Here is a 21,231-nt window from a genome sequence, read left to right on the forward strand (position 1 = left end):
TCCAGAAAATGTATTTTCCCTTTTATAGAGTTTTATCCTTAGGGTTTGTTCCCTTCAAAGACTCAACTGCCAACTAACATAATCTTAGGTTTCCACATCCCTTGACTTGAGGAACAAGGGAAGACCACTTCTCCCTTAACTTCCTCAATCACTGGTCGTGGTTTAGACTAAGTCATTCTCCTCAGTTTTCCTTCAAAACAGTTTGTAAATTTATCAAAATAATAGGAGAAGTTTTAGGAGTGTTTAAACTGCTTTGTTTAGGAAATAAATACTTAGAAAAAAAATCAGATTTTTATTAAGCAGGAATAGATATTAATTTTGACAAAATAATTTCCTTTAAAACTTTGATTCCAGAATTTTGATAAATAGGCCAAGTAATATTGAGTTCCCGTGTTCCTTGAATACCTTTTTGCACATTAATATTTTTACATAAAATCTAAGAGAAATAAACTACCTAGATAATTATGTTTTCCCTTTCTTGGAGCTTACAACTCAGAAGCTTCAATTGTTCCAGCTCTGGAACAGTGACGAGTTCCTTTTGGTAGCTAGGGGAACTCCAGGATAGAAACTGCAATTGTCTTTGTGTATTTGAGGATCACTTGATTGCAGGTGGATTTGTTTCTATTTTGTTGACCCTTGGTGCTTCAGCCTTTACTGTATCCAACCCAGGAACTCCAGCAGCTATTCCTAGTTCCTCATAGGAACTCGACCATTTAACTGTCAACACTTATCAACAACATCAATCGGGAAGTTTGCAGTGTGTGTCATCAACCAAAACCAGGAACAACAGCAAACTCCTGACTATTGGTTAAGTTATGTTGCTATTTAGGTCCCGAGATCCTTTAAGGGACAATTATAAGTTAGGGAGATCCTGAGTTGGATAAACTAAGCAAAGGGGACTATACGCAAGTCATTTGATCAATATCAGACATTACTTTGAAGAAATAACTATTTGACAAGTTTAGAAAGACGAGATCCTTAGGCGAGTTCCTGAGCGCCTAAGGCGAGATCCTCATATATTATGTGGATCCTCGATGTTCCAGAGAAGGAACAAATTGTGAATACTTCGAGTGAAGTTTCCTAAAGGTGCAATCATGAAGAGTATAACATATGAGTTTATGTTTAGGATTTATGTAAGTATTTAATATTGTCTATGCGTTGTTTGGAACGAAAGGAACATGAGTATTTTGGTACGTTTTTAACTAAAAATATAAACTGTAAATATAAAGGAGTTTTAATTAGAAAATCTTTGGAAAATAAAAAAAATGATTTTAATAAAAAAAACATAGGATTCTATTTAGATTTTCCTTGTTTTCCAAGCAAAAAGATTTTCCCTTGATCCTAAGATTACTCCCAGTATTTTCTCAATTGAACGTGCAAACTAGTAGTTGGAATTAGTCTCCCTTGTTTCACTCCAACTATGCCCAAGTTATTGAGCAGTAACAGTTAGTGGGAGTTGAGGGAAACATGGGTAACTAACCCTAGGAAAAACTCCTCTATAAAAGGAGAAGTGTTTAATTATTTCAACACAGCTGATTTTTGCAAATAATATTCCAAAAAGAGCTTAAGCGTTTTAACAAACTCAGTTTACAAAAGGTGTGTTCCTTGAGTTCCTTCTTGTGTGGATAAGCTAATTTATTACGTACTAGAGTTTATTATCAAAATTGTATTTTGGGTTCAAGGGTTGAATCATCCTTGAGTGACTTAGAGTTAAGTCAGAGAGAGAAAGAGTGAGAAAGATTAGCACAGTAATCAACGGGGATTGTTGTGAGGAACTCGTGTTCGAGAAGAACTCGGGTTAAAGAGTGTGTTTGTAATAGAGGTATTACATTAATACAAACGAGTTGTGAGGTTTTCCTTCTTGATTAGTGTCAAGAAGGTTCCTCAGTTTCATATATTTCTTCGTTATTGATCACTTTTCTATATTGTTTAAATTCCGCAAGAAACTTACCCACGTTCCCAAGAAACAATTCACCCCCCCTCTTGTCAAGTGTTCCTATTGAACTATCAATATTTACTTCTTTTGCTTGAAGATACACCTTAAACTCTTATTATTTGTGAAGATCTAATCAGTAACCATGGAGGCACCGAAGTTAAATTTGAGAGCAAAGCAAACACCAGAACTAAAAAGTCTACAACACTCTCTTGGGAGAAATAAGCAAACGTATGGGTAATGGGGTTACAACTATTTCATCTCACTCAATATACCTTCTGGTTTGAGATAATATATACCGATCTTAATTTTTAAATATACTCCATACATCCTTAAAGAATTAATTGCATATCCATTTCCCTAATTTGGGGGAATAGGGAGACTAATAAAACTATCGCTAAACTACTAAACTATACAGAGTAGTATGTATGTAGAAAACATGTGTACAAGAGTCTTAGACAGTAACTATTTTGATTTTACACATCTCTACCCCATTTGGTAATCCCTGATAATCCTTGATAGTTCACTGCTTCAGCGGTCGACAGTTGAAGTTAATCCACTTTGCAGCTGCGGTTGAGATTTGAAAGCTCAAAACTGTGTTCTGAATTCTGATTCCTTCTGAAGACACTGCACAGAGGTAGAAAAGAAAACCGCTTCAAATGTAAGACAGCGGAATGAATGGATTCCTCCCTTAGCATAAATCAAGCTGCCTATTCGATGAAGAACATCCAAGAGACACAAGCTTAGTAGAATTACTTCCTGACACCCTTACCCTAATATGTACTGTGACCAGAGAAGCAGCTTAATTGACATGTACTAACTTTCAGAGGAACCACGCGAGAACAAAAGTAAAGTTTAAAAATGTGAGGTGTCAACAAATCCATGCAGTTCATAAAACAGCAGGTACAAGTAGTTCCACAATAACCAAAGAAAAGTGTGTTACAAACTTGCAAATGAAAAAATTACTTGTACTTGATTCAATTTGTGAAACAGCAGTTCATAAGACAGCAGTAAAAGTAGTAATTAGCTTAATGACTGATGCGATAGTCTAGAGCTGATACTTTTGTGAGCATTCGCAAAAACAAAAAAGAAATACAAGGGATAAGTGGCTTAAAAAAAATCTAATAACATAATTATAAGTAAATAGGAGCAACAAACTGCATAGAGAAACCACATCATTGATCACTATCAGTCTATCACACTCAACAACCAATCAATATTATCATCTTTAAAATTGTAAAAAAAACACTTTACACTTCTTACCTAATACCTACGATCATGCAGCAAATACAGGTTCTTTTGCACGTTCAGTCAGTTTCATGTACAAGCCCTGCAATATATCCAGTATTTTGGTTCAGTCCAAACACATACAATAAGTTTTTAAAATGTCAGCAGAAAAGACATCATTCTAAAGAGGGTTATAGACCTGAAACAATTTACAGAACAAATACGTAAATCAAGTTTATATTTGACAGTTCACTATTAGCATTGTATGCTAATTCAACAGACAATAAGCCAACAAAACCGAAGGTTTACAAACTACGCATACTAATTTACTTATTCCTTGTTCAACACCAGCAAAAAGAATACCCTTTTAAAGGTATGTTTGAAACTTTGAATAGCATGCCACAATTGGGGAAAAAATAACACTTTTTTAGCAGGCAGTCACAGACATGGAAGAGCATGACACTTTTTAGGTGTACTGTTATTCTGTCAACAGTCCCTGATGCTTCGGCGGGATATTGACAAATTCATGGAGTTGGAAAGACCACTGTCTGATTTAAATAATTGATTAAGATGATACCAACTTAACAATGTTTTTAGATGCTGTAAGCGAAGGATTATGGACATAAATGCATATAGAATGCCAACAGTAGTGCCTTTCATTTAAAAATACTCCGTATTTGCGTGTAAAGATGAAATTAAAAAATTATTGCATATTGATTCCAGTGTGCAAGATTATCAATGGAAGAGAATTACATTTGCCGTATGGATAGTTGCTCCAGTAGTCATAGTAATGTCCTGATCTGGGATCAGCTCAAAATTCATGTTCTGAAGAAGGATTGCAAGAGCTACAATTGCTTCCAATAACGCAAACTGATCGCCTACACACTTACGAGGCCCTCCACTAAATGGTATAAACCTGCAAAGGAAGATCAAAATATGTGGTTGCCAAATATCATCAGCCAAAGGATATTTGATATGGAATATGATGTCATAGATTTATTTATTTCTTTATTTTTTTTATCAGAAGCTAATAGCAGTGGTATCATTTCAAAGAGGGTTACAGGATGCATGCCTGAAATCAGTGTTTGTTTCGTTAGGAACTGGACCCTCCAAATCAAACCTTTCTGGAACAAACTCTTCAGCCCTTTCCCACACCTTTTCAGATACAACACATGAAACCAAACCTATAAGCAACAATTACTGGTTGCTAACAATAGGTACCCTGGTACAGGATAATTACCAAGAAGATACTAAAATCATACATTAACTTCAGCACCATTGCACTGAAGCAATATTGGTAAAAAGTGACCAACTGACCACAAAGGAACAGAAATTGAGTACGTACTTAAATTGCTAACCAAATAATCTTGCGCACAGAAGCTTAAAATATAAAAAGAAAAAAAAGTGTCAGACTCAAATTGGTTCTCTTTACATGGGTTCTCAGCATAAATGAGAACAATGTGAAGGTTAAGGTAGCATGAATTCATTAATAAATGAACTTAAAGCATCACAATCATGCAGCAGAACCTTGAGACTCAAAGACTAAGTATATGAAAGTAGCTGAAAGTCAAAACTCAGAACTGAAAAGACTCAACAAGTTAAGTTCTTAGAATCCGGGTTGAAACAGAGAAATCAGTTTAATCATAAGATCTTCTCAAAGCAGCCATTAGCAACTACTTAAACAGTTAGATAACAGCTCATTACATTAAGCCAGCGTTTATCGAATAAAACAGAAACCATCATCGCTCAACTATGAACAAATATGGATGAATCTATTCTTGCTTGTATTAAGATTAAGCATGACCATATAAGAATAAATGATTTATACCTGGGATGAATGATGGATATTATATACTGATATCATTATATCTTGACCAGGATTGACCTTGTAATTTCCAGGAAGGGTGTCAACAACTTGAGCTCTTCTGAGTAAAACCTTAACCAGGAGTGATGTCGAGAATTCATTAAGAATCTATTTAAGTTATACTGTTATACAAAGGTTTCATATTGCAATACCAAATTTGAAGACCTACTGGAGGATGTGGATACAGACGCATCGACTCTAATATGCAACGTGTCAAAAACTTGAGTTCTTTGGTATCTTCATACGAAGGAAGCCTTCCCTGTAGAACATTGTCAACTTCTTGTTTTGCTTTTGATAAAGAAGAAGGATCCTGAAAAATATTAACAGAAAAACTTCTCAACTAGGTTCTCTAAATAAACAAAATAAGCCCCATATTTATCTTTAAGATAAACAGATCCAAGCAAATACCTTACTTAGAAGATATGCTGTCCACGTTAACACTGAGCCAGTAGTTTCATGGCCAGCAACTAGCATTGACAAGAGGTCATCTCGCAGTTGTGTGCTGGATACCTGCAGTCATGTATCACATATGAAAGTTGAGAAAGACTGGAGGAAAAGAATTAAAAATCCAAGCACCAAAAGTTATTTCGACTTGAAGTAAGAAAATAAATCTGGAAGCATAAATACCAATAACGAACCATTCTCAGAAACCCGATGAAGATGCAATTATTCATGCCACAAGGATGTCATATTTGCAAAGTTAGGTAGCATAGAGTTCCAATTAGTGAAGTCATTAAACAGAATGTTGAAGTTCCTATAAACATCCTGTAGCCACAGAGTACATTGTTTTACATCATAAGTTGAGATTTGACATATACTGACCCACTGTGTTAAAATAAAGGATATATAGCCGCCTGATAGCCACCTACATACACTTATACTAGTGTGTTCTGTAACTTACTGCTCTAGGGTCTTAAGTGCTTTATAAATCAAAATATATACTACGCAATCAAGGGCAATGAAATAATGCAGATAGGATTTTAGAAGCTAAGCAATGTGAGTATGTAACATCAACAAACCTCCTCCCTGCTAGCCAGCAAGAAACGTAGTATACTTGGATCTGCTTCATTGACATATTCTTCATTATCTATCTTTTCACCTTCAGCTTCGACAATTTCTTTACACTTTGCAATAAGCTCTTCAACGGTGTCCCGGATAACTTCAACTGCATTCTCAGCCTTAATTTGTCTTGGAATAACTTTACACAAGGCTTTAACCTGTTAGGAAACCACAAAAAGAAAGGTGAAAAAGGAAAAAACTGTAGAAAAACAAGTGGCACAAGCAAGAGTGCGGAAGAACTTGCCTTCCAATAAGGTAGAATATCAGTGGAACGATTCTCTGCCTCTTTTAGTGCAGTGTAAACAGCATCAATTACAGGACTATCAGTAGACAACGAGTCAAAATTGTAGTTGAATAATGATAGGCCAATGACATCAAGCGTAAGCTGAGAAAATACAGCCTCCATGTTCACAGCAGCACCAGTGGCTGCACTGGCTTTCAGCTTCTCTACCATCCTTTCAGAACATTTGCAAAAAACCCGTTCAACTATTACAGAGAGATACTTCTTGTGGAGTGATGGAACAACAGCCCTGCGCCTCGCCTATCAAAAAATTTAGACTTCCATGCTCACAGGGCCGTATATAATTAGCATAATTATATACGAGTTCAGGTTCGTTGTTACCATAATATGTCTCATATTTCAAAACTAAGTGGAAATTTCAATGGGATCAAACTGACAGCACATTGAGCCTTACAGGTTGTTAATTAGAATAATTTCATTCCTAAGAACAGAAGCTTAGTTGAGATGCTTTAACAAAAAGACAGATGCAAAATGAAAGCAGCTTTACAAATTACAATGCAGCTCAGATAAAAGGAAACAGTAGCTTAACAGTAATTTTTGGGGTTTATTGCGAAATTGTCACTTAATATAAGTCCCATGTTTGTCGAGACATTCCAGTTCCACCCAATAGAACTTAAATGACATTTATGCCTCACAACTTGATTGATTAGCCAATAATATAAAGAAATGAAATAATTGGAAAAAAGCAATTGAGTATATGATTGTATACCGTCCAAAGAGAGCCTTCAGCAATGGCAAAACCAGAACCAAATAGAAACTCAGAAACTTCAGCAACAAGGCCCTTTCCATACTTAGTCCCATAATTCCTCAAAACATGCTTAGCAATGGTGGGGTCACTAACAACGACGAAATCGCGGGGGCCAGCAGCCAAACGGTAAATGGGTCCATAAGTATTCATCCATTTGAAGAGTGGAAGAAAGAGTGCGCCCCCAAGAAGCTCAGAAACGTCTTCGAGTTGAGCGCTGGCTTTGGGTATGTTGGAGTCATCTTGGGTGAAGGTTAGAGTTTGGGTTAGGGAAGTGAGCCAGTTTGGGCTAACCCATGACTTGAATTTGGGGTCGGGTTTGGTGGGTTTTGGGTTGGGTGGTGGTGGTGGTGGTGGTTGGGAGAGGGAGAATTTGATGGAGTGGGAGCGAGAGCGGGGTTGGGTGGGTTTGGGGAGGAGAGAGAATGGAGTCAGGGAGAAAGAGGAGGTCATTGCGTATGATTGGTGGTGGTTCGGATTTGGTTACTGTTTCTGTTTGGGGAGAAGAGAGAGTGGAATGTTGTTGTTTGTTGTAGCCTTTCAAGTTTCAAGGATTCGTTGGCTGGTCTCTTGACAACAAGGTCTTGCTGCTCACCCGGCCATCGGGTCATAACTCATAAGGTGCCCATGGTGCCTGGGCGCAACATAGCACCCTATCGGTTGAGTTGCCCAAATTGATATCCGAAAACTTTGGATTGCTAAAGTCCGATCGGAAAACATAATCACATTTTTTAGTCAAACAGGCTCCAAAATGGCAGAAAATTGGGGTTCCTATTAAGAGTCAACATTGACAGTACTCAGTAGGTGAATGTCAAGATTTTACACTATTTATCTACCACCTATTCTAGTAAATAGTAGATATTTTGGCTATAAATACTTTGCTCAACATTTGCAAAATACACAAGCAATATCATTTGTATTACTGAGAAAGTTTGTATCGTATTCTACATATATTAATATAAACTTTTGCTTCTTTATCAATCTACTACTTTTTAAATTCACACTAACGCATTTTTTTCTCTGGTATTACGTTATAAAAAGGAAATTTTGTGCAACACTACCTTTAAGTTTGGACGTTTTGTGAATTACTACCTTATAAAAAAGTTTTTTAATTTTGCTACCTTATAAGTTTGTTTAGTTTGAGTAACACTACCTTGTAACAGTTTCTGTCAAATTCCTCCGTTTGTGGGCCCCACCTCCAACGTTTCCCTCCATTTTCATAATTGAAATTACTCCTATGTCCCCCCATTTGCTTTCCCACCAACTTCTATCTTTTCCTTTCTCTTTCCTCTGTCATTTTTCTTTTCCTCTGCTCTCACATTTATTCTTCTCTCCTTCAATCTCAACCACAAACCCTAAAGCCATAATTGATGATGCTACACTTCTGAATCATCTTCAAGTCAAGAGATTCTTCTCTTACTTACGCGCAGTGGTCCAAAAGGAGATCTTGGAAAGATGAAAACGACAGAAAGTGGTCCAAAGGATAAGGGAAAGGGGATAATGACAACGAACCGACAAGGTGGATCCCAAGTCAGGTATTAAACAGTTAAAACAATGCGATTTTAGTAGTTTAATGTGATATTATTGGTTAATTAGTTGTTTAATTAGGAATCCCTAATTTTTTAATTGCACTGTGAAATTTTGAATCAAAAACCCTAATTTTTTTATTGTCATTGAAATCCACGAATTCATTGTTTAATGTTGTTGGAAACCTTAATATGATTGTTTAAATGATTGTTTAATGTGAATAATGATTAATTGATTGTTTAATTGAAAAACCCCTAATTGTTTAATGTCTAGGGCTTCTGGATTAATGTTGTGAAATAATTGTTTATTATTGGAAAAATTAGATTAGTATAACTGATTAGTTTATTAGTTTACAGTGATTACATGTGGTTACTTTTTTGTTCGTGTTGTGTAACCAAGTCGAACACTTGGACACGTACCCGAGTCGGGACTTGGACATGTACTCGATTTGGGATTTTTTTAATTTTTTATAATCACTGTTGATTTGCAGTTAATTTTTTTTTGGTAATTAAAATTGTAGGAATGAGCAGTTGGGTTACATTGATCTTGCAATATGGATGGGGGGAAAGTTTGTTTTCAATAAGGGGGAAACTGATTATGTTGGTGGGAAGTTGTATACTAGATTGACAGTGTGGTTGCATGAGTTAACTGTTTTTAGTTTGAGGGAGCTTGTAATGAAAGGGATGAGTGGAACCATAGGGAGGATTATTGAGAATTTCAGTGTATGGTTTAGGCTACATGGGATGAATTTGACTAAGGGTAGGAAGATTATACACACTCATGATGATATATATAGGGAGGTTATTGGAGACAAAAGATGGGTCTAACAAGGTGATTTTGTACATTATTGAGGAATCCAAACCAGCTTCTATTGGCCCATCTCTTACCTACCAAACTGCCAACTTTAAACCACCAAGACCATTGAAACAGGCTACACAAAGCAATCCTTTTGGGCCACAAAGAACACTGACCCAGCCCATTACAACCAAACCTGCTGGCCCATCAACAGTGAGCCTAAAGCAAGTGAAAATGGAACCACTTCAGTCACAGAAGTTTTCCCCAGTTAGGAGAAGCCCAAGGCTTGGTTTTGATCCAGATGTGATTTACATGGGAAAGGGTACAGGGCCAAGTAAGAATCCATCCACTGTAAAAGAACCCAACAAAACCCAATTAAAAAAACCAATTGCTTCAGCCACTGTCAAAGCAAGTGTTCCTAAACCCATTCCCTCAAATATATCTTCAGTTGATCCTCACACTCCAAGTACAGAACCAACAAAAATCCCTCCTCATACCACCACCACTCCCACAAAACCTTCAAAAACACCTCTGCCTGCAAACCCACCTCTTCTTAGTCCAGATTTGAAGAACTCTACCCCTAGGAGAAAGAGTGTATCACAGAAGGGGAAAAAGGTGAAAGGAAAAGCAGGAAAAGTAGGGAAGAAGAAGGGGAAAGGAAAGAAAAAGGATCCTGGGGACTATTTATTTGAAGATGGATGCAATGATGAGTTTGGTGATTGGTCTGAAAGTGATTCAGACTTTTCAGATTTAGATGTGGAATTTGAACCAGGGGAAGAGGACATAAAACAACTAGAGGAGGATGAGTTGTTCTGTGAGCCATTGTCTACTATGTTGAGGGGAAATAAGAGGGTAGATAAGGTTGCAGCACCTGAGGTGGAGGTAGATAGGGTGGCAGTACCTGAGGGTAAGGTAGAGAACCAGGAAGAGAAAGTAAATGAGGAGGTAGGAGGGCAGTCTAGGCCATCAATTGTAGAAGAACAAGTGGATCTAGAACAGGAGGTGGATTATGATTCAGAGGAGCTTAGAAGTCTTTGTGGTTCAGATGATGAAGTAGATCCATACCCTACCTTTAATCCAGAGTCAGACTTCAAGAAAAAGATTGTGCTCAGTTTGGGTTTGAAGTTCCCGAGTGTTCATGCTGTTAGGAAAGCGATAAGGTATCATTTGATCGAGAACCACTACGATTACTACCTTCTTCATAATGGAAGGAAGAGGGTGAGTGTGTATTATAGGTATAGATGTAATTGTCCATGGGATAAAAAGCATGCGAAGCTTGTAAAGTGTGTGTGTGATGATCCTAATAAGTGTAGGTTTAAGATTCATGTGAAGAAACTAAGGATGGAAGAAACATTTTAGATCAAGTCTTTAAGGTTAAAGCATACTTGTGGTGTGGTTCATTCAAGTTCTAAAATCACATCGGAGTGGTTAGCTGAGAAGTATTTGGAGGAGTGGAGGTCAGAACCATATTGGAGGCTTGTGAAGTTTAGGGAAAGGGTTTACAAGGAAACAGGGCTACATATTGGATACTACAAGTCATGGTTTGCTAGGGCTAGAGACAAATTGATTCTGTATGGGGATGCTGCAGATGAGTATGCTGTTGTGTATGACTATGGGTATGCAATTCTTCAATACAATCCTGGTTCTTCAGCCTATGTACAATGCCAGATTAGAGACAACCCCACTCCATTCTTTCAAAGATTGTATGTTTGTTTTGAGGCTCTCAAAGTGGGTTTTAAGAGTGGATGTAGGCCCCTAATTGGAGTAGATGGTTGTCACCTTAAAGGGGCTCATCCAGGAATGATCTTAGTGGCTGTGAGCAAAGATGGAAATAACAATATTTTCCCCGTAGCTTGGGCAGTGGTGGAAGTTGAGAATGCTGACAGTTGGACATGGGTTCTTGATTTGCTGATGAAGGACATAGGACACCGTGACGGAGAAGGATTGACTCTTATGTCTGATAGGAAAAAGGTAATCTAGTTCTATTCTTTTGTTCAATGAGGTACAGTTTCTGGATGGTTTACTAACCCTGTGTTTGTGTTTGTTGTTTCAATTCAGGGACTATTGGATGCTATATCTGTTGTGAGTTCAAAAGCTGAGGTCAGATTTTGTGCTAGACACATATGGGCTAACTTCAAGAATAAATTCAGTGGCACGGCCTATAAGGACCTGTTTTGGGCAGCAGCAAGATCAACAACTAAGGTTTGCTATTCTTCAACTTGGTTGCATTTAGGCTTTCATGTTAGAAATCGACTCGTATTCTTAGATTTAGTTGCATTTAGGGTTTCATGTTAGAAATCGATTCGTATTCTTAGATTTGGTTGCACTTGTGATTTTATTTTAGAAATCGACTCGTGTTCTTAGATTTGGTTGCACTTGTGATTTTATTTTAGAAATCGACTCGTGTTCTTAAATTTGGTTGCACTTGTGATTTTATTTTAGAAATCGACTCGTATTCTTAAATTTGGTTGCACTTGTGATTTTATTTTAAAAGCATGTGTGTTAGGGTTGAAAAGTAAAGCATGCTTCTTGGACACGTTCCCGAATCGTGACTTGGACACGTACCCGAGTCGGGACTTAGTCGCACTAAATGTATAAATGTATAGCATTTGTTATTGTTTGTTGATGTCATCCTTGTTTTTGTTTGTTAAATGTATAGCATTGGCATGATTCTTACATGGCTGAAATCAAAGAGCTAAACGAGGATGCGTATAACTACTTGAGTGGCATACCTCCTGTGCATTGGTGTAGACATGCATTTGGATCGAATTCTAGGTCTAACATGTTGCTCAACAACCTTTGTGAGACATTTAATGATGTGATAAGGGAAGCTAGGGATAAACCAATAATAACCTGCCTAGATTGGATTAGGAGGTACGTAATGAGAAGGAATGCTGAGAAGTGGGAGGGTATTCAAAATTATGAGGGGAGGTTTATGCCATTTGTTGAGAAGGTTTTAGCTTGGGTTTCTGAAGCATCTTTGAATTGTATAGTCTGCCCTTCTAGATTAGATGAGTGGGAGGTGGAAACAGCTTTTGATAGGCATGTGGTAGATTTGAAGGAGTTGACATGCACATGCTTTAGGTGGGAGTTAACGGGAATACCATGTCCACATGCTTATGCATGTATTGTGAAGAAGAGGTGGAGGCCTGAAGATTTTGTTCATGAGTGTTACTCAAAGGCCAAATACTTAGCAACTTACTCGCCTCATATCAAGACAATGCCCGGGATGAAGCAGTGGAAGAAAACAGATTTGCCTCGACCTTTGCCTCCACTGTTAAGGAAAATGCCAGGAAGTCCTAAGTCACATAAGAGAAAGAAAGAAGCAGGTGAGGATGCTGAGGAGAGGTTTGTGAAGCGAGGGAAAAAGCCGAATAACTGCTCAAACTGTAAACAACCAGGCCACAACAAGAGAAAGTGCAATAATCCACCTGCTGTTATTCAGCCCAATTAGGAACCAGGGAGGGATCCCTCCAAGAACCCATGGGTTGTTGCTGACAGAAACAAGAGGGCTGCAAGAGTTTTAAGGGTGAGTTTTTGTCATGTATTTACACTGTTTGCAAGAGTTTATAGCTGAATCTGTTTATGTGTTTCTGTTGTCATTAACAATATGTGTTTCTATTGTGTATGCAGAGGTATAATGCTGAATCAGTCACTCAACCACAGCAACAAAACTCAAGTGCATCTACTATGCAATACACATTTAATGCTCCACCTCAATCCAGTCAGACAGGGAGTTATCAACCTCCTCCCCACCTAGTCAGACCTCAAGTCAGCAACCAGCTCAGACAGCAAGTCAGCATCCAGGTCCATCCAGCCAAACATCAACTCATCAGCCTCAAACATCACTCCCTCCAAAACTCAGACCCAAATTGCAGACAACAAAGAAACCAGTGTGGCATATTTAAGTATTGTGTTGGTTGTAATTCCTTTGAACAAGTAGTTAAGGTTTCTAATTAGCAACAAGGTTACATTTTGGCAATGACAATTCTAATTAGGTGCTAGGTTTACATTGGAACACTGTGTAAAGATTCATTTACCCCTTAATTATATTTGACGTTCGAGCTCGGCTCACGCGTGGCTCGTTTCAGTTAAGTGCAGGTTTAACAAGTTGTTGTTCTTGTTGTTCAGTTGTTGAATTGTTGTTAAGGAAAATAAGATGATGTCCAGGTGTGGTTCATTTGAAAAAGATTTGTCCTCCATTTAAACTAAGTCAATGGACCAAAGTTGACTCCCGTTGACTTCGAGGACTGTTTGAGTTTATAGGCTACTTTACCTAATTTATAGGTTTATCCTCTGTGGTGAATGATAGGTGAAACGAGCACATATACTAACCAAGTTTTAATTGGTACACAATTTAAACGGAGCTAATAATCGAACACAAGTTAATGCAAAAAGATATTGTCATAAGCTAGAATTACCATTATTAAATGATTAGAGTCAACTAATGTCAACAACATTACATTATATTACATTCCATCCAATTTCCCGTTCCATTGTCGCGTTTACACTAGAGGAACTTCATTACAAACTTCAACACGCAACAAACAACTAATCCTGCAACAAACCAGAATACAGAATAGGCAATTTGTTGGACCTTATCCTCTGTCCCCTTCATTCCAGCCACTCCACCATTGCATATCCTTTCAAGCCTCTCATTGGCAGCAACAAGAAGGGCTTTGTCATCCTCTAACTTCTGCAATTCAGTCATCATGATCCTCAACTCTGTTTTCAGCAATCTCTTCTCCACCACCAATTCATTCGTCACGAATCTTTGCCACTCCACAACATCAGGATCAACCCAATAAAACCAGCCACAACCTTTTCTACCAGTGTGAACATCAGAGAACTTACAAGTCAAGAATTTCCTCCCCGGGTTATCAGTTGTCCACGATGTCAACATCTTGGATGGAATGCCACAATAACATTTTTTTTGAAGCACAAGGAGACCCACTCGACATCCTGCAACAGTTAAACAACTAATTATTAGTATTCGGTTTCTCAATTGAAAACCCCCAAATTGCAAATAACGATCACAATTGAAAATTCAAACCACGAACACCCACATTTTTAGTCAATTCAAGAACCAAATTTTGCAATGTAGTTGTTTTCACATGTCAATTCAAAGGTTTCAAAAGCTAAATTTAGCAAAATGATTCGAATTTAATAAAATTGAACAAGAACAAAAACCCTAAATTGAAAAAATAAACCCAGAAATTGAAGAACAAGAACGAATTTAATGCACTCACCTTTAGGTTACTCGATTCCTCAACCAAATTGCGAATCTTGCTTTGAGAAAAAAAATTACCCAGATTTCTTGATTTTTTTTCGAAAAATTGGTTGAATGTGGTTGATAAAGCTTTACAGGAAGTTTAAATAAGGGGGAAAGGGAGTTAAAGCAGTTGAATATAGCCGTTGGAGGTGGGGCCCACAAACGGAGGAATTTGACAGAAACTGTTACAAGGTAGTGTTACTCAAACTAAACAAACATATAAGGTAGCAAAATTAAAAAACTTTTTTATAAGGTAGTAATTCACAAAACGTCCAAACTTAAAGGTAGTGTTGCACAAAATTTCCTTATAAAAATTATCAACCTTTTTAGACTATTATTGTAATTGATGTGCTCGTTTCCCTCAAACAAAAAAAAATTGATGTGCTCGTAATTAGCACATCTTTAGGAGCCAGATTTGATCTATTTTGTGTACATATTAGCGTACTTTAGTTGCATATAGTTTCATTTAGAGTAAATCATATTCCTTTGTGTTTCTGTGCTTGTTTTCTATGGAGAGATCTTCTCTGCCTATTTTCAGGTCAAGTTAAAGCAATTCGTCGAAACAAGGAGTCGAGCTAACCCCAAAAGAGAGAAGAGTCACATCCATGAGGAACGAGCTCCCCGAGGCTTCCTTGCTTCCCTCTCATCACCATCTCCAAGGACTTACATGAATGAAGGAGGTAGATAGAAGGCTCCCACAAGGTCAAGTACACGGGCCAAGGAAGTGTTTATGCAAATGAGAAACACCCCAAATGGTTTGAAGTCTTTGCGTAAGGATTCAGAAGAGAGTTTGCACAAAGGTCAACTTGGACTGCCCATAACTCCTGATCTAATGAACATCTTCAGGTTATTCAAATTGGAGGTGATATCTTATCTCAATAGCATTCCAAAAAGTGGTCACACGCCCTATTTCAACGAGTAGAAAATGGAGTTATGACGTTTCTAAGAGAAGCAGTACATCGCAGGCTACTGCACAAACCCCAGGATCGTGCGTGCAGTAGCTCTTGGAAAAACGACAGTTAGGGTCATGCAAGTCTTGCACGGCCCATGTAAGACCTAAAGGACCTCGTGCGACATCCGACGGTAACCCTAGCTCTTGGGCTTTTGTTTCCCTTAGTATAAATAAAACCCTACCCCTTAGTTATCATTTGTGGAGTGTGCTTTAGGTTTATTTTCAGTAGTTTAGTTCTCTCTCTTAGGCACACTCTCACCAACCTTTAATGCTTTCATAGTTTAGTTTAATTGCTTTCTTGTCTTTAAATTCTGAATACTTGGAGCAAGATTTCCATTTTAGTTTGAAGTAATTGTTTTCCTTTCATGCTTATTTTCTTTACAGCTTTTATGTCCTTGCGTTACTTTTAATTTCTGAATTTTTAATTCATGATTGTTGGTTGAAGTTTTTTACTCAAAGTGCTATTTTCTTGGTGTTAATACCCAATTTCATATTCTAGGTTGAAGTTCTTTACTTGAAATAGTAAAATCATAAGTTCATGTGTAGTTTACTTAGATCTAATTGGTTTAAGTGTAGCTATGTATGAGTAGTTAGCTTGGGCCTAGGGGTTGGGTGGCCCATAGTATAATTATGGCATGAATGATTTTCCTCTATACTTGTCTGTGTTAGTTTGGTGTTAAGTTTGGATTTGCTAGTTGTTGTGGGATTATGTCCTTGCTTGAGATGGGTGTGTGAGCATGTTCGGTACCTTAGGTGAACTCTTGCTTGCTAGGTATCTTAGGTTGATCGTAGCTTGCATTGTAGATGTCCTAGAGTTATTCCTTGCTTGTTTGTTTCCTTGTTCCAAACCCAAGGAAAATTGTGATTCATGTGTTATAGTTGTTCTCCTAGAAAGGTATTGAGCGCGGAGCCGTTGACACCGGAAACGCTCCCTATTGACACGGAAAAGGGCACGCTCTTCGTGTGACCTCGGGATCGTAGCTATAGTGTGTGTTGATCCTCATTTATATATACCTAGTTGTCAGCATGACCCCGAGACCTAGGTAGGAAATCAGGAACACAAAGCTAGATTCTTGAACCAATCATCATGACCATTGGGTGGGGATGGATTGTAGTAGTGTACAATGCTCCCTAGACTTACTTGTAATTCGCCAAATGACCATGCTTGAGTAGAGTAGAGATACCTTGACTTTCCGTAGCTATACTAGGTGGAATCTCTCTTCCCTAATCCTATCCCCTTATATTGATTACACCCCTCGTTTGTACAATTAGTGACAAGTTGGGCAAACAACTCAACATTGATTGTTGTGACCAAGTAAAGTTTATAGTGAGTGCATGTCCCTTGCTAGGGTAGAAAATGCTTGATCCTCCAGAGTTCAACCCCTTACTTATCCCCGTTCTACTATACTTAGTATAGTTCCAGATGATTGATTTAAGTGGAGAAAAATATTGTAACTCTGGTGAGCTCCCATGATTGATAACTTTTGGGAGTGCATCAAGTTTTTTGCGCCGTTGCCGGGGATCAACGGATTTTTGCATTAGCTTACGTGTAGTCGTTAGTTGTATCTTTACTTATTTCTAGTATTAGTACTCTCATGTGCATTACCCCTTTACCCTTTTCGGACTAATCTTTGCTTAAGTTTCTTGTTGTGCATACATTTGGGAAAGCAAGGATGAGGTACATCGAGGAAGGCGTAGCAAGCAAGGAAACATGGAGGAGGCAGATAGATATATTGAAAAATATGAGGATAAAAACTCGCATTCTATAGGGTCACATGGGAGAAATACGATGAGATGTTGTGGGCATTACCTAGTTGGAAGCATAGATGTGGGAAAAGTTCTTCGTAAGCGAATTCAGGCAATTGAAAGAGGAGCGCGCTTCTAGGTTCAAGGAACAAAGTGTTAAGCTCATTGAGCTTAAAGTGGTTCCGGAAGAGGATGAGGTTGAAGGCCTTGACCTAAGAAAGTTCGAGAGCTCTTGTTATGGCGTGGAGAGTACAGAAATTACTCTCCCATTGAAGAAAGTACTTCAATATGCACCTTTATCTACCATAATTCCTAAGAGGCATTGGAGGATGCAAGGGACTTTGTGGAGAATACAAGGATGCTCATCATAGAATGTCAACCCATTCTCCATAGGACCTCACCAAAAAGGTTGAGAGACCCCGAAATATTCAACACCCCTCATCTTCGAGGTAATGTTGAGGTAATGGGTTCTCTATGCTACCTTGGGGTAATGAAAATCCCCATGCGCGCCTAGAAAAATTCCATGGAAGAATATTGAAGAATTGGTTGGAGCTAGGTTGGTGAGCGCCAATGGCTTGCAAGACAAGTTCAATGATCCAAAAGTGAAGGAGGAAACACCTCATTTTGTCTTCCCCAATTGAGGAAAAGGGAGTGAGTTAAGTCAAGCTAATGACCCTAAAGAAGTGCTTCGTGGGAGGAAACACATGGTTTTTATTTCTTTTGTAGATTCCTTAGGTTTGGTTGATCGTTTTTTAAGTGTTGTGTGTAGGACAAGAATAAGGATATGCAAAATGGGACTGCATTGATCATGCCCAAAAACAGAGTATTGAAAAAAGAAGAGTGAAACAGAGCTGCATGCCCCGTGCAGAAGCTTCATGCCCCGTGCAAAAGCTTCATGCCCCGTGCAGAAGCTTCATGCCCCGTGCAAGAATATTTGTCGGAATGAAGATATTTTCGGAAACGAAAATATGGTTCATATTGGAATATAATATTATCGAAGCCAAAGATATTGTCGGAAACAAAAATACGGTTCGTATGGGAAAATATTATCGAAAATAGAAAATTGCCGGAAATGAAAATATTGTCGGAATCATAAATATTGTGGGAATGGGAAATATTACCGGAAATGGAAATATTGTTTGAATCGGAAACAATTCCGGAATCGGAAAACAAATCGGAAGCACAACGAGCGACAGGCCATCGTGCATGCACCAGCCAATCGCTCGCCGAGCCAGCTCGCAAGCGCAATATAGCGCCATGCACAAGGCCCAGGACAACGCCATCACGCCAGGCCGCAAGTGTAATATCCCGAATTTTCGGGTATTTTCTAATAAATTATTTTGATAAATTAAGATAATTTTACAATTAAAATAAAGTTTTTAATGAGTTTTAACTAATAGTCACTACAAGTATATTTTCAGATTTATTTTATAAATTTTCTGAAATTAGTCTCCTAGTTAAACCTAATACCCTAAGTATATTTTCAGAATTAATTTATATATTTTCTGAAATTAGTCTCCTAGTTAAACCTAATACCCTAAGTATATATAACCCAAACCTCACAAAAAAAATCTCTCGTTACATTAACTGATAGTAAACCCCTCCTCTCAATAATCTCCGCCGTTGTCACAGTACCCTTCCTCTCGGTAAGTAATAGATGTTTATCATTTCCAAGCTTTTCACTTTTGAAATCTATCTTCGATTTAGTGTTTTCTCGTCACTGCTAATTGACAATTATGGCTGACAATTGGGAGTGGGGATTGTTTAACTCATTAACTAACATTGTTTTGGGTTTTTCTATTGTACGTTCTTTAGGAATAGGTTCATACAGCAATGGTGTGCTTTGATTAAAAAAAAATAATGAAAGTTGATTTATTAGACTAATTCTTGTTTATATTCTCTAACTATTACTACGCATAGATTAAGTTAGGTTGGGCAAATATTATGACTAACTTAGGTTATTTATTTTGTGTAATCGTAGACGGAGACTACTTAGGAACCACGCGAGGAGACTACTAGTTTGAGTACGTGCGTGTTCAAGGTAATTTTCAATGTCCATCATCTTTAGGTCCCGTTAGTAAAAGTATTTGGGTATATTTATGTGTTAATATGTGCTATGGAGATTAAGTGTTATATGCATATATATGAGTGTTATATATGATTTGAGTTTATGGGGATGTATAATATTAGTATTAGTATGTAAATGATATTTTGTACTAATATAATTATTTTACGAAAATGAATATCACTTCATCTGATTAATGTGTATGGAGGCTATTTTGATGCTGGACACAAGTTGGAGTTTGTTAATTAATTCTGGTTATAAATTTGTTCATGAATTGTATAAAGTTACAGAAGCACTCCAACTCTTTAATAAGAGCTGTAACAATTAAGAACTAAGTGATCGTTGTAATATATTGATAATGATGGGCTCAATTGTACTTCGTATAATTGTAGTTATGGACTCTTGTGACTACGACTATTATGTGCTGTGACCTTATTAAAAATATTAATTACGTAAAGTGTAATATTAGAGGGAAAAGCCCGTAAGGGTTAGGAACAGGTTGCCCTTCTAGATGTTGTTCTATCGGTGCACTTTAGTGGAGACCCGGTAGGCTTCTAGTAGGTTTCTATTATTCTGCAATAAACTTTCTGCTTAGTCTTCCTCCTAATTCTATTGGTGCGCGGTCGCGGAGACCCATAGTCAATTAGTGAGGGGTGTGCACACTAGGGACATTCTGTACTCATCTTACTTTGGCCATTCTCAAGGGTTACGCGCGACCCTTAGCGTTCTTTTTCCCTCACTTAATTAATATTGATCTTTATGTGATAAGTTTAATAACGGAGTTGTTAAATTGGTACTGGTTGTTTAATTGTCTATTTTATGTACTCAAAATGTTTTCAAACTAAAATTATTTATTTTACGGGATGGAGTTGGAATTACTCAGTTTATCTGATTTTTGGGAGTTCGTCTCTCTTGTCTCTTTTCTATTTATTTTTGCAGGTTGGTAAAGGTACTTGGCTACGAGTGAGGAGACGCTTAGAATAACCACCTAGTCAAGAGACAATTTCTATTTCAGTTTAAGTTTAAGTTGGTTTTTGTTATTCATTTTATGGGAATTGGTTGTAGTTTTTATGGGGCACCTTTTAAACCACTTAGTTAATTTTGACTTTAATGATTTTAAATTGTTTTGTTGCTTTGCATTTATTTCCTGTGGATAATAAATGTAGCAGTGACACTCCCAAGGTTCGGACGATTGTTTTATGATATAAAAACAGGGTTTTTGATTATATAAAAGGTCCAAATTTTGGGGGTGTTACAAATTGGTATCAGAGCTTAGGTTTGTTTTCAAATTTTTTTCTTTCTTAGGAAAATTGGAATTAATGAAATAGGTTAAAAATTGTATAAGGGGTTCTAATTTAAATATGATAAAATAAGTACTAAGTTAAGTAAAAGCCGTGAGCGTGGGAATACGTTAAGGGGTTGTTACACTTATTTGAAAGTACTTGTTTAGTACTTACATTATGTTGTTTTCTTCTTTCTTTTGTCTGTGCTTAGATGGTTCGTACTAGAGTAACTGCAAGGAAACAAACAGCTAGGAGAGGTCCGGGTGTTCGAGCATCGACCCCGTACGAGCTACGAATTCGTGATGGAGAATATGTCCCGCATTTTATTAACCGGTTAAGAGCTTGCATGGAAAGCTATAGGTTGAATGACTTACCAGAGGGCAATGATTTTCATACTCCAGCTAGGCAAGCTGAAGTTTTAATAAGAACCCTTCCTATAGTAGGACCGCTAGCTCAAGTAAG

The 21,231-nt window shown here is 37.6% G+C and overlaps 1 protein-coding gene and 1 long non-coding RNA gene across 2 annotated transcripts; one reads left to right on the forward strand and one right to left on the reverse strand.

The window, feature by feature from the left end:
- Positions 1-2,124: 2,124 nt before the first annotated feature.
- LOC110788578 (carotene epsilon-monooxygenase, chloroplastic) lies at positions 2,125-7,740 on the reverse strand. Its single transcript, XM_021993200.2, has 10 exons — positions 7,094-7,740; positions 6,328-6,624; positions 6,044-6,241; positions 5,433-5,534; positions 5,194-5,334; positions 4,989-5,096; positions 4,233-4,315; positions 3,914-4,076; positions 3,197-3,263; positions 2,125-2,560 (listed from the first exon to the last, which is right to left on the reverse strand). Exons 1-9 carry the CDS (start codon positions 7,580-7,582, stop codon positions 3,210-3,212), a joined length of 1,635 nt encoding a protein of 544 aa, XP_021848892.1. The 5' UTR covers positions 7,583-7,740; the 3' UTR covers positions 2,125-2,560; positions 3,197-3,209.
- Positions 7,741-18,902: 11,162 nt separating this feature from the next.
- LOC130461972 (uncharacterized) lies at positions 18,903-20,704 on the forward strand. Its single transcript, XR_008922046.1, has 3 exons — positions 18,903-19,067; positions 19,403-19,462; positions 20,426-20,704. It is a non-coding gene; the product is annotated as an uncharacterized lncRNA (long non-coding RNA).
- The last annotated feature ends 527 nt before the right edge of the window (positions 20,705-21,231 follow it).

The sequence above is a fragment of the Spinacia oleracea genome, chromosome 5 (genome assembly GCF_020520425.1).
Source record: "Spinacia oleracea cultivar Varoflay chromosome 5, BTI_SOV_V1, whole genome shotgun sequence".
Taxonomy (NCBI): Eukaryota; Viridiplantae; Streptophyta; class Magnoliopsida; order Caryophyllales; family Amaranthaceae; genus Spinacia; species Spinacia oleracea.